We start from the raw sequence: 14,383 nt of genomic DNA, 5'->3' as shown, positions 1-14,383 counted from the left end.
ATTTTACACAGAAAAACTCATACCTGTAATATATTTGGTGGCACATAATAGATATTGGAAATGGTTGTTGCATGAATGAACAAACTACATTTTCCCAACATTATTGACTGATGGAAATGACACATTCTTCGATATTTTATTATTTCTGCTACTATAAAACTGCCTCATTACTGCATTTTAGGGAAAGACAACAAAAGTTAGAAAAAATGAATGCAACTCGAAGGTATATAGAAGAGTTTCAGAAAGAGCAGGCTCTCTGGAGAAAAAAGAAACGTGAAGAAATGGAAGAAGAAAACAGAAAAATCATAGAATTTGCCAACTTGCAGCAACAAAGAGAAGAAGACCGGATGGCAAAAGTTCAAGAAAATGAAGAAAAAAGGCTACAGCTTCAAAATATGGTATTAAAATAACCACTTTCTTAACACTGGAGAAATTGTGAAAGAAATTTTATAGGATTTGGTTCCTGTAATGTCTGAGTGGTGTTTTTTCTTTTTTTAAAAAAAAATTTAATAGCTGACTCAGAAATTGCAAGAGATGCTACGGCAGCGTGAAGATTTGGAACAAGTGCGACAAGAATTATACGAGGAAGAACAAGCTGAAATACATAAGATGAAACTAAAGGTAAGTTTTGGAAATTGAAAGAATGGTTAACAGAGAGAATAATACAATTTTGAGATGAAGCAGGAGAAAGATAGATTTAAACCCAACAATATTGATAATTATATTTAAATGGTATAAACACTACAATTAAAAGAGAAATTTTCAGGATGGATAAAAAAGCTAGACCCAAGCAGCAGTTCACAAACTACTTAAGCAGCATGATGCAACTATGTTGTCTATAAGAAACACAATTTAAATACGTGGACACATATCCTTTTAAAAAACAAAAGGATGGAGAAAGATATACCATGCAGACACTAATCGAAAGCAGGTTTGGAGATCATGATAATAGGGTTAATTCATCTGGAGGATATAATAATTGTAAATGTATGTGAACCTAAATAAAGCTTCAAAACACATGAAGCAGAACTAACAAAAACAAAAAGGAGAAATAGATCCATAATTATAACTGAAGATTTGAATATCGCTTCTCAATACAGTCATAACCTCAGTACTTGTCCGCTTCAGAACTTGTCCAGCGCTGTACTTGTAGCATTATGATGAGAAAACAATGTTTCCGCACTCGGAACTTGCTCAGGACTCGTCACACTTGCTAAAACTTGTATGATTCATGGTGCCGCCCCACAAGGGAAAATGCTATATCACTCATTGGTTCCGGCACTCGTCACAATTTCCAAATGCATTAACAAGTACTGAGGTACCACTGTATATAGAATAAGTAGTCGGAAGACCACAGGGATGTAGTGTTGAAAAGCAATATCAACAAACTTGACCTCAAGTCAAGATGATTTTCCGATTTTTTAATTGGGTTGTTTGTTCATTTATTGTAAAATTTTGAGAGTTCGTTATGTGTTCTAGATACCAGTCCTTGTGAGATGTGTGATTTACAAATATGTTCTAGTCTATAGCTTGTCTTTTCATCCTAACAGTGTCTTTCTCTGAGCAAATGTGTTCGATTTCTATGAAGTCAGTCTAGCATTCGTTTTTATGGATCATACTTTTGGTATTAATTCTAGGAAGTCTTTGCCTAGATCCTGAGTAATTATTTCCCTAAAAGTTGTTGACTTTTGTATTTATAAGTCTGTGATCCATTTTCAGTTAATATTTTGAATATGGTATGAGACTTAGGTCAAGGTCCAGTTTTTGCTTTTGGATGTCCAGCTGCAGCCTTTCCAAGATACAGAAATAACCTCAGTGTCCATCAATGGATAAAGAAAATAGTACATCCAAAGAAAAACAAGATTGCCCTCCTGGAACTTATTTGTAGTGAGGAGATAAGACATATACATATGAAACCAAATTAGATGGAAAAGTTAAATGGTATGAGGCCAATAAGAGAGAGTTGTGAATTAGAGTGATTAGAAAAGATTGCAGAGGAGGGAGGGTTTGAGAAGGGGATCAGGAAGGGACAGATGAAGAAAGGCTGAACATGCAATATAATGATCAAAGCTGTTACAGCTGATACTGCATATTGGCTCACTTAAAACCCACTCCCACCCCTTTTAAAAAACATTTGTGTTACTTCATTATAAATACTATAAAGTTAAAACTGCATTTTTCTTCTTTTAGCTACAGTTCTCCATATGACCTAGGTTATCTCCAGCAGGTATTTCCTCCCCTTTCAGGGTGTGATGATGCAAGGGAGCGAGATGGGACAGCAGCCACGCCAGGGAGGTCAGGGCGTTGAGGCAGCGGAACGTCAGCCTGGTTCCCTGGACCTCTGAATTGTATACGCCAGCTGATGGCCTGTAGTAAATCCCTTACAGTGTGTATTATCTGTCAGTAAGAGCCCTATCCAGACAGTCATTGTTAAGATTATTCTGAATGCCTTGAGGATGCTGGACTACCTGGAGCTTGTGTAAGAATTGGGCAAAGTTGGTTAGATTAGAGAAGGACTTAACATACATCAGTCCTAACTGAACAGATAATAATGCAAAAACAGTAAAATGTTATGAATAGAATCCAGGTGTTAGGTATGTGGGTGATCACTATTCTTTATTTTTTTGGTTATGTTTGACATTTTTCATAATAAAATATTGGGAAAATTAAAGTTTGTAGAAAAGGACTTGAACTATTACAAGTAAATTTGAATTTCACTGAAAAACTTCTGATTATCATTGCTAGATTTTTGTTCTGAAAAATATCAATGATCTGATCAATAATTTCATGCAAGATTCTAGAATGATTCACAGTTGGTTCAGATTTCACAGAATACAGATTTAATAAACTTAGGTGAGCAAAAAAAGTTTTTATATCAGTCCTTTTCAAAGGAGTAATGTGTTAATTCTGAGTACAGAAGCAAGATGGTAAATATACGCAACTGCGAATGTAAAAACAAGTAACAGAAGGCAATTCAAAAGCAGTGTATCCTTTATCCAACTAGTTTACACTAGTTATCTAACTACGTAACACTGCCCTGTTCTTTTAAGCTTAACCGAACTATCCCACCCTTTCTTTATAAACCTGCTTTAAAGAAACAGTTACCGAATTACTTCTACATGTAAATTCTATTTTAGGAAGAAGCAGAAGAGAAATTAAGAAAGCAAAAAGAGTTGAAGCAAAATTTTATAGAACAAATGGCCTTGAAGGAACTAGTACTACAGGCTGCAAAAGAGGAAGAGGAGATCTTTAGAAAAGCTATGTTAGCTAAACTTGCTGAGGATGATCGAATAGAATTAATGAATGCTCAGAAACAAAGAATGAAGCAGCTGGAACACAGGAGGGCTGTGGAAAAACTTATTGAAGAGCGCCGGAAACAGTTCCTTGCAGAGAAAGTAAGGAAAAGTGTTTTTTTTTTTTTTTGCCATTATCATTTAACAGCAATCAGATTATGTACGCATCCACTAAACAGTTAACTGAGAACCTTCTATGTGCCAGATGATGTTAGATATTAATCACATATATTTTTTCTTTCTGGTTTCCATGATTTTGACAAAGAATGGTCTGAAGAAATAGCGACCCTAGTAAACTAGTTATTTCAAAGAAAAACTTTGCATTAATACTACTTTAAAATAATTCTTGGCAGGAATTAATGACTATTTCAACAGTCTGCCTTTTAGCATCCCTCCCTGTGCAACAATTGGATACATTTCCTTAACAGTTCTTTTAAGCCCTAAAACTTTTTAAAGCTAGTCACCTCTTCCATATCACATGGCACAGAATTTTGGTGTGGTTGGGTATTCAGAACTCATTCCTGAGAAATTTCTCCCTGTAGAACTCTTGCTGCTACTCTTGGGCTTCATACCGGTTTTTAAAAAAATTAATATATGGAAATATTTCTTTAGCTATCCCTATTCTGTTGTACACCCCCCCTTTTTTTTTGTCTAAACTGTAAGCTGCCTTTAGCACCTGCCATATGGTAAGCATTCAATAAATATTTGTTGAATTAATTAGGAAATCACTTCTTTGAACATTTTTTCCTTGGTAATGCTATTGTCCTGAAAATACGTACTAGCCTCACTAAAATCCCAGTCTTAACTATGGGGTGGGGCAAAAGTGGGTTTACAGTTGTGAGTACACGAAACAAAGAGTTTATTCTTGTATTATTTGTTACTGTATTTTCCACAGGAACAACTGTAAACCAACTTTTGCCTCACCATGTATATCATCTAGAATCTTTGGAAGTTAGTATCAATAAAGACTTCATCAATTTTATCTAATTCACTGCAAGAATTGTTTTTGACAACTTCTTAAGATTAATGTACTGTGACAATAACGTTTTTTACATTTCCAGCAACACGAACTGGAAGAATGGCAGTTGCAGCTAAGGAGACAGGGGCGTATTAATGCAATTATTGAAGAAGAAAGATTAAAACTTCTCAAAGAACATGCTACAGAATTACTAGGATATCTCCCTAAAGTAAGTGAGATTTAACTCCAGGTGTAATCCTCATGACATCTATTAGTGGAGGAAAAACCATGGTGTTAGGATTACAGAGGTCCTGGGTTTCGTTCATTTATCAAGCAGCAGTGGGATTTTGGCCAATCACTGATCATCTCCAAAATGAGAGTTCGTGGTTGCACAGTTTTAAAGTCATGAGCTAGATTTATCAACTTTAAGGTTTTGAGATTTTTTTCCCCTTTTAGTGTATGTATTCTAAAACTAAACTACCGTAAAGCAATCATAATACTTTATACACCAAAGCTGATGATATACAGAAAATCTTATGAGTAACACCAGTAGCAGATACATGCTTGAACTGAGTCTGTGACAGATCTGCTCTATAACAGGAGGTTGTGTTATAACTAGGTTCTAGATCACCTCAATTTTTTTAATCGTTTTATTGTATTTTTCCATTACCATTTATCCCCTTATACCCTCTTCTACCTCTACTCTCCCATAACACCCCCCCACCCCCACCATCACCACACTGTTGTCTGTGTCCATGAGTTTGTTTTTGGCTCAATCCCTCCCCTCCTAGAGCTGTCAGCCTGCTCTCCATCTATGAGTCTGTCTCTGTTTTGTTTGTTCAGTTTGTTCACTAGATTCCACAGATGAGTGAGATCACATGGTATTTGTCTTTCTCTGACTGGCTTATTTCACTTAGCATAATGCTCTCCAGGTCCATCCATACTGTCACAAGGGTAAAATTTTCTTCTTTTTTATGGCCAAGTAATATTCTATTGTGTAAATGTACCATAGCTGTTTTATCAACAAAATATTAGCAAACCAAATATAGCAATACATCAAAAAGATCATACAGTATGATCCAGGTCAGTTTCTATTTTTTGTCCCTCCCAGTACAAAAGGACAAGAGAGATAGGGCCACTTTCAAAGATGCGCCCTCAAGGTTAACAGATGATACAATCTAAATCTGAAGCACTAAAAAACAAACTACCCGCGACCAGGGTTTGTTAAAGTGGAAGATATAGGTAACCTTGGTTTTTAAAAGTATTTCCAGAAGATACCAAATTTTCATGTACATCTGAGATACACTGTGACTTTAAAATAAACTGAGCTTCATAGGCCACAAACAACTGGACACATAAATAAAATCTCCATCCATCCAATATAGAAATTGTTTTCTTTGATATTTTATTCAATTGGAAGAATCAAGTGTATATTTTATGTTTAGTCCAGTGCAAAGTAAGGAAGGAGAGAAGGAGTAACATGAGTAATTATTGCCTGCCCACAGGACGTTATAGTCTTAATTGTTGAGACAGGATTAATGAATACAAAATGATGTATTAATTACAAATACCATATGGAATCGATACTCCTTGAAACAGACTGCAGATTCTGGGAGAGTCTTGGGATTTAGATATTTTTGTAGGGATATAGTTGTGGAGATGGGGAGATACCCTAAAATGACTTTGTTCTTCAGGTCCTAATGGTCCCAAATAACCTAAATTATTCTTTAGCCCTTTAATTATAAGCTAAGTAAAATTTAAGTTCAATTTTGTTTTAAAGAGACTCTTACTGTAAGGGAAAACAAAATAAAAGAGTAAAGAATTTCAAAGGGCTTGCTTAAATGGCTTACCTCCAAACCTGGATATTTTTCCTGCAAGTTTGAATGTTTGCTGATTAGCCGTAGAACTGAAGCAAGAGCCAATCCCAAGCATGAATCTGGCCAAGCTCAGACTCTACCCTGACCCCTCTTAAAAATATTGTAGGGCTGTTTCACGACAAGGGCAGCATACAGTATCGATTAAATTCCTTCTCCTTCAGCCAATCGAAGTAGTAGTATTTGTCATAGGAATCTTCTACTTTACTACTACAAGTTCCAACACCAGAACTGATTAATCATGAAGTCAGGTCAGTCTAAGAATATTCAGTATGTTGATCAAATCATAATTTTCAGAAAATAATGTTTTTCATAAATCTGTTAAGTAATTTCATGTCTATATATTTGCTAATCGTACAATTATTCAGGGGAATATTCTGACATTCAAAGTAACCCACAAAATACTTTTCTTATAGGGTGTATTCAAAAAAGAGGATGATATTGAAATGCTTGGTGAAGAGTTTAGGAAGGCATATCAGAAAAGGAGTGAAATGTGTGAAGAAAAGTGATATCAAGACTTGGTAAAACCTGGGTTCTTTTGTATGTTACCACTAGATGTCAGTGTAACTCCTGTTTTAGTGATGGTAGGAATCTATTCCTATTTGAAATTTCTAAAACATCTGATTTATAATTTGTAAATGGTTCCCTATAAGAAAAAAACTTTCTTAATTAAAATTACTGAATATTTTTAAATGCAAAATTAAGTTCTTTTAGTCAAACTGCTTTTGTACTAAACTTTGAAGATCTGAGTTTTACACCACGTTACAGCATTTTACGTGTCTATAAAACCAAACCCAGGAGACTGAACTTTTCCATACTCCTACTGTTCAGAGCCTTTTCTGCATTCCTCTTCAAGCTACAGTGCTTTCTATGACTGTGTTTAGGAACTTGACTTCCCTGATTTGGCCAGGGAAATAAGTATTTAGAATTAATTTGGGTTTAAAGCATCTTTTTCTGGGCATGCGACGTTGTGGAGAGCAGACAGCCACGCTCAAGCCAAGGAAATAGGCCTCAGAGAAGCCAACCCCTGACATCCAGTCTCTAGAACTGTGAGTCAGTTTCTATTGTGTAGCCACTAAGTCTGTGGTACAAAGCAAACTAATACAATGTTAAATCTATCTTGTATGTATTTTTAAACATTAATTTTTTAATAAATATTTTTAGAAGTAACTTTTTTAAAGCGTCTTTTTCATTCTAGCGTCTTTTTCATTCTATTGTAAGGGAAGAGAAAAGTAAAGGGTGAGGAATTTCAAAGTGTTTTATTACCTAAGTTGCCCGATTTGTCAATAAGAACTTAAAAACAGAATTTCTCTGAGAGAAACTCATTTATGACCTAGGGATATTTAAATCTCCAGAACATAAAAAATTTTCTATTCAAGTGCAGTAGAGAAAGGGCTAATAGGTCACAAGAAATACAGCAGAATCAAAAGTTAAATTCCTATTTCTTAATTTTATAAAATGTTTCCTTTTCCTAATAATTATATATATATCAATTTTGTATTCCCCCAAACAAGGAATTCTTGGGAATTATTTTGATTTCATTATCAAATATCTTTATTACTTAAGAGTAAAAGTAATTTAAACCATTACAGCGTAAATGAAATGTGTATTTATCACATATTGTTGGTTATAGACTCACTAAAGTAGCCCACGTTAAGAATTTCCCCAGTCAAGTGCCTTCATAAATTCCTCTTCCGTGAAGGACAGCATCTTGGCAGCTTCAATATGCATCTGTGTTATTAAAAGTCAGTTGTCTAATTTAGTATTAAAAATAAACCACACAATAATTTTGTGAAAGTGTGTATATAATATGCTAACCACTTGTAAGCTCTGTTGTAGGAATGTGTACTCTAATTCCAATAAACATGACATTTGAAACAGTAATTACATTCAAGGATCAGCCTATAAAAGTATTTGTTCAGTGGTGGTATTATACCAACCTACTGTTGAGAGACAATTCAATAACCTTTTCAAAAAGGAAAAGAGACAGAACCACAAATTCATATTTTCTCACTACCAGGAAACTTATGTTGAGAATGGAACAATAGTGGTTTAGAATCAATTTTTACTCTTTAAGATTTCAAGAGGCAAACCAGTCCCCTAAGATAATATTCATTCCTCTTATGGTATGTTCTTTAGTTAGGGAGTACCCATACTGTATTTACCGGTCCTAGTTACCGCATTCCTATTTCCCTGATGACACATATATAAATCTTATGTAAATTTTATGCGTTTCATGCATTTTATATAAAATTTTGTGCCTAAGTATGTCAAAATAAATATACCTAAAGGAGAGACTCACCTTCTGCCTTTTTAAAACATCAATTAATTTTAGTTGTTTCTTGAAGCCTATCATTAATTCTCCTTTTTCTTTTTCTAGTTTCTTGTTTTTGAATTTTAATGCTTCAATTTTTTTGTGTTCTTCATTTGCTATATCCTGCAAAAGAAAAAATAATTCCATATACTTATTGCAGTCTTTTAATAGAAAAAATTATAAAACTATCATCACATTAAAAAAAAAACTTTTAACAAATATAAAATTTTAGAGTTTTCTTTGCATTACTAAATTACTGTAACTTTGATAACTTTTAACGATGCTCAATCTCTCACATTTTAAAGATTGTTTTTAAAGTAACAACTCAGTTCTAATTCCAGTAAAAGCAAAGTAGCTTGTATTGGACCATCTCTTCAAACAGTAGCAATATTAACTCTGGACACATATGAAAAACATCTGAAGACGTGAGTAATCAATAGTAAGCAGAAAGTGGAGGTGATGTGATCCTTGAAAAAATGGAAGCATACTGGTTGAGAGCACTTTCCAGTCCATAGGTTCACAGGGGTACACCTTAAGCCAAAAGAAACCACCTTATTGGGCTGAGGAATGAAGACAGCAGGGATGCCAGGGTGGTAGACATTTCCAGGTAGGAAGTCCTGGAAGGAAGGGAGTCCTCAATATCTCTATTTTTATTTCCCTCAAATCCTCGGCAGACACCTAAATACCATGTGCAGGGTGAGAGTCCTAGGAACCCATGAAAAGCAACAGCTGTGGTGTAAAGCGCTGCGTTAGAGAATTCAGCCACTGCCCGTGGCAGGGGAGTTTGTAATCTTGACAAAAATTAACTGGATGAACTCTGAAGCAATTTGGACAATGCAGGAAAAGGATCAGTGAACATTTTAGACAGATCAGAAGTTATTAAGTATAAGAAGATCTTATATAGTAAGTCCTCACTTAACATCATCAATAGTTTCTCTGGCATTAAGTAAAATAACGTATCATGAAACCAGTCTCATTATAGGCTAATCGATATCAACAAGAGATAAGTTCCTGTGGCATGTCATGAACACTATAACAAAACATTGAATAAAATGACATTTTTTGAGGATCTGCTATACTTGAAAAAGGGTTAGTCTATCATGCAAAAGGAAAATGATACGAGAAGGAAATCTGAATCTACATACACATTATGCAAAAAGAGTACCAGAAATAGTAACAAGGTAAATATTAGACTTCAAAAAAATTTCTTTAGAGATTATTGGGAATGTCAGCAAGATGGCAGAGTAGGGCGCCCAGGCCCTTATTCCCCAAGGAACACCATGGGAGCACTGACGATAATATACAGATCAGTGTAGCACTGTGAGAACTCTAGAAGCCAATTAAGCAGCAACAGCAACCACGCAAGAACCACATTCAAAATGGAAGGTAATTTCATTGCATTTATGCTCACCCTTTCACCTCACCCTCTTGGGCAGAGTGGAAAGAAGTCTCTCAATTCCTAACTCCTCCTTTGGGATGGAAAGGAAAGAGCAGAACTTGGTTGTGATGTTCTGACTTGTATGGGGTTGCCGGAGGGACTGTTTTCTGTCTCACCTCATGGAAGGGAGCAGAGTTTGGTTATCAGGTTGGAGGCTGCTGAAAGCAGTGGGGCACTGCGGACAGGAGGACTGCAGGGGAGCTGCAGAACCTCAGGGGCCAGGGCAAAAGATTACGGGCAGAGAATAAAACATGACATCTGAGGCCCTGGGAAGAAGCAGGGCCAAGACTCTTAGGAAATTAAGACGTTTGAAGGAGGCAAAAAATGTTTAAGACATACAGAAAAAAAATTAAAATGGCAATGGGAAGTTCTTCCCTATTAGTAATAACTTGAAATATAAATCGATTAAGAAAACAGTACCAATGATTGCTACCTACAGAGATTAACTTTCAATCTAAGTACATACACAGATTGAAAATGAAAGAATGGAAAAAGATATTCCATGCAAAATAGTAACCAATGGAAATAGTAACCAAAAGAGGGAGGTGTGGCTCTAAGAGCAGACAAAACAAAGTCAAAAACAGGTAAAGAAGGACATTATATAATGATAAAAGAGTTAATTCACTAAGGAGCTATAACAATTATAAATACATATGCACAAACATCAGAGCTAAGTATATGGAGCAAACTGGTAGGAGAAATAGACAGCTCTATAATAACAACAGGAGACTTCACTATCCAACTTTCAATAATGGATAGAACAATTCGAAGATTAAGTGTACAGTAATTGAACACTATAAACTACCTGGACCTAATATACACATTTGAATATTCCACCCAACATTTTTCTCTAGTACACATAGAGCATTCTCTAGAATAGATCATGTTAGGCCACTAAAGAAGTCTTAGTATATTTAAAAAGACTGAAATCATATAAAGTATCTTTCCTGTTCACAATATAATGCAATAGAAATCAACAGAAGGAAAACTGAAATATTCACAAATATGTGGAAATTAAACAACATACTCAAACAACAAATGGGGCAAGAAGAAATCACAAGGGAATTTAGAAAATGCATTCAGACAAATTATAATAGAACATAACATACCAAAACTTATGGGATACCGTGAAGGTAGTTCTAAGGGGAGAAATTTATAGCTGTAAATTTTTACATTAAAAAGATCTCAACACCTTTACAACTTAAGTAACTAGATAAAGAATAAAACCTCAAACTAGTAGAAGATATAGGAAATAACAGATTAATGCAGAGTTAATGAATACATAATAGAAAAGTCAATGAAATCAACAGTTGCTTCTTTGCCTAGATTAAGAAAAATAAAAAAAAAGCTCAAATAATATCAGAAATAAAAGGGGATATTACAACTGATACCACAGAATTAGAAAGGATCATAAGAGAATACTATGAACACCAACAAACTGTAAAATGTAGATGAAATGGATAAATTCCCAGAAACTCACAGCCTACCAAAACTGAATGATGAAGATACAGGAAACATGAACAGACCTATAACTAGTAAGGAGATTGAAACAGTAATCAAAAACCTCCCAACAAAGAAAGCCCAGGATCAGATGGCTTTACTGGTGAATTCTACCAAACATCTAAAGAGGAATTAACACCAATTGTCTTTAAAATAATTCCAAATTCATTTTATGAGGCCAGCATTATTAACATGGTGCCAAAGCCAGAGACAAATTACAGACCAAAATCCCTGGTGAATATTGATGCAAGAATCTTCAACAAAATAACAGCAAACAGAATCCCATAGCACAAAAAAGATTATACACCAAGTGGGATTTATTGCTGGGTTTGCAAGGATGATTCAATATATTAAAATGAATGTAACACTCCACATTAACAGAATGAAGGAAAATAATCACATGCTCATCTCAATAGACACGGAAAAAACATTTCAAAAAATTCAACATCTGTTCATGATAAAAAAAAAAAAAAAAAAAAAAACTCTTAACAAATTAGATTTAGAAAGAACATACCTCAACTTAATAAACTCCATATGTGACAAGTCCACAGCTAACATCATAGTCTGGTAAAAGGCTGAAAGCTTTTCCTCTAAGATCAGGAGTAAGACAAGGGTGCACACTCACCACTCCTATTCAACATAGTACCAGAAGTCCTAGCCAGAGCAATCAAGCAAGAAAAATGAATAAAAGGTATCCAAATTGGAAAAGAAGTAAAATTGTATTTGCTGATGAAATTTAAGTGGAGAAAGTCCTAAAGATTCCATGAAAAAACTGTTAGATCTAATCAGCAAATTAAAGTTGCAGGATCCGAAATTAACATTCAAAAATCAGTAGTATTTCTACACTCTAATAATAAATTATCTGTAAAAGAAATAAAACAATCCCCTTTAAAATTGCATCAAAAAGAATAAAATACTTAGGAATATTTTTAACCAAGGAGGTGAAAAATCTATACACTGAAAACTGTAAGACACTGATGAAAGTTATGAAAGGTAAAAATAAATGGAAAAGAATCCTGTGTTCATGAATGGGAAGAATTAATATCGTTAAAATGGCCATACAACCAAAGCCATCTATAAATTCAATGTAAACCTCTATAAAGATTTCAATAGAATTTTTTACAGATAGAAGAAAAATAAATCCTAAAATTTGTATGGAACAACAAAAGATACCACAGAAAAGCATTCCTGAGCAAGAAAAACAAAATGGAAGGCATCACACTTCCTGATTTCAAACCCCATATAAAGCTATATAGAAATCAAAATAGTATGATACTACATAAAAACAAATGTAAACCAATGAATGGCACAGAATTGAGAGCCCAGAAGCAAATCCATGCACATATGGTCAGCTAATATTTGACAATGGAGCCAATAATATGCAATGGGGAAACAGTCTCTTTAATAAATAGTACTGGAAAAACTGGATATTCACATGTAAAAGAATGAAACTAGATTCCCATCTCACACCACCCACAAAAATTAACTCAAAATGGATTAAAGACTTAAATCTAAGACCAAAATCCATAAAACTAGAAAAATACTTGATAGTAAATAGTAAGTAATATATACACAAAATGCCATTCCACTGTGTTTAAATCAATAACCCATAATGCAGTTCCAAGGTCAGATGTTTGTCTTGAACATCCAAGTTCTTTATACAGAGTTGATGGTTTTATATTGAATCATTCACATACCAAGTCATTACTTGAATTTGCAAAATGGCTGGCTAGAATTAGGATACTCATCTGTTGTCATGGAAACAAGTTTTCTTTTTACTTCTCTAATGTGTGTGCGAAAATAGAGATCAAATCTACAACCAGAATTAGCAAATCCTGACATAATCGGTTATTCCAGTTCACTTTGTTCAGACTCCCTTTAGAATGCACCAAATTGGAAATAATATTCTAATAACATGCTAATTACTGGCAACTTTGTAAAGACTTCCTAATTTGTTCATTTAATAACTTCTATTGATAAATTCCCATCACGATGCCATCACTGATGGCTCTTAAATATGAACATACTTAAGGTCATACAGTATAAACTAATCTCACAGAAGAGATCTTAAAACTCAGTAATCACTGCAGTATATTTGCCCCTGATAAATGTGAGGGCTTAACCAAGATCAGTTTTGTTCAATGTCTTCTTATGCTACTAATTCAATCCCAAACATATCACTTTATGTATGTAATAAAGGTGGTCCTAATTTCATCATTCGAGCCATTGTTAAAGTTATTAAATATTGTCCTAAAGGAGATTCCAATGCAACATCACTTTCAGCTTGACAGAACCAAAAACTAACAAATATTTATAGTGTAAGCAATGTTTTCACACACACTGATATCTGAGCCTTCATTATTCAACAGCTGTTTTAGGAATTGAGTGCTAATTGTCTGCCAATCATTACTAGATACTGGGAATACAGTGGTGATTCTCATAATAATTCTACAACAGTGGTTATCAAAATGTTATCTCAGAACCAGTGGCATCAGCATCAATTGGGGACTTCTTAAGACTGGACATTCTTTGGCCTTACCCCAGACTTATGAAAGAAGAAACTTTGGAGAGGGGGCACAGCAATCTATGTTTAAACAAGCCCTCCAGCTGAACCACTGACCTATATAAAATAGCCCTTTTTATTATACTAGGTCTGTTCAGAAGGTATCCAGCCATATATGTACTATAAAAATGAGATATTTATTGTAGAAGATACAAGATACAAGAAACACTGTACATAGGAAAATGACGCCTCAGTCCCCTTTCAAGTAGGCACCTTGGGACCTCACACAGTTCTCCCAATTGCCATCAGCTGCCCCATCATATTTTCCTGAATCTCATAGATGGTCAGAAACCTCTTCCCTTTCAAAGGAGATTTTACTTTTGGGAAAAGCCAGAAGTCACAGAGTGCCAAATCTGGGCATTAGCGGGGATGAGTCATCTGGGTGATTTGTTTTGCAAAAAAACTGCACAAGATGTGATGCATGAGAGAGGGCATTGTCGTGA

General features: G+C 34.7%; 2 protein-coding genes across 3 annotated transcripts in view; one reads left to right on the top strand and one right to left on the bottom strand.

Moving 5' to 3' along the window:
• The window catches only part of MNS1 (meiosis specific nuclear structural 1), a 35,737-nt gene extending 28,860 nt beyond the window's left edge, over positions 1-6,877 (top strand). Inside the window, exons 6-10 of the mRNA XM_090268352.1 lie at positions 182-398; positions 514-621; positions 3,138-3,395; positions 4,355-4,480; positions 6,542-6,877. Of these exons, the coding sequence (XP_090124478.1) occupies positions 182-398; positions 514-621; positions 3,138-3,395; positions 4,355-4,480; positions 6,542-6,634 (802 nt within the window). The 3' untranslated portion in view covers positions 6,635-6,877. The remainder of the gene's footprint in view (positions 1-181; positions 399-513; positions 622-3,137; positions 3,396-4,354; positions 4,481-6,541) is intronic.
• Positions 6,878-7,674: 797 nt separating this feature from the next.
• Positions 7,675-14,383, bottom strand: part of TEX9 (testis expressed 9) — a 61,174-nt gene continuing 54,465 nt past the window's right edge. Inside the window, exons 11-12 of one of the 2 annotated variants that reach the window (XM_090272011.1) lie at positions 8,428-8,562; positions 7,675-7,856 (exon numbers count right to left, since the gene is read on the bottom strand). In XM_090272011.1, the coding sequence (XP_090128137.1) occupies positions 7,779-7,856; positions 8,428-8,562 (213 nt within the window). In that variant the 3' untranslated portion in view covers positions 7,675-7,778. Of the gene's footprint in view, positions 7,857-8,427; positions 8,563-11,935; positions 12,032-14,383 lie in introns of those variants that run through there. The other variant, XM_090272012.1, reaches the window with a different exon arrangement.

The sequence above is a fragment of the Furipterus horrens genome, unplaced genomic scaffold (genome assembly GCF_987537825.1).
Source record: "Furipterus horrens unplaced genomic scaffold, mFurHor1.1.pri manual_scaffold_3, whole genome shotgun sequence".
Taxonomy (NCBI): Eukaryota; Metazoa; Chordata; class Mammalia; order Chiroptera; family Furipteridae; genus Furipterus; species Furipterus horrens.
Note: the sequence above shows the minus strand (reverse complement) of the source record. Positions and strands in the feature narration are given on the sequence as shown.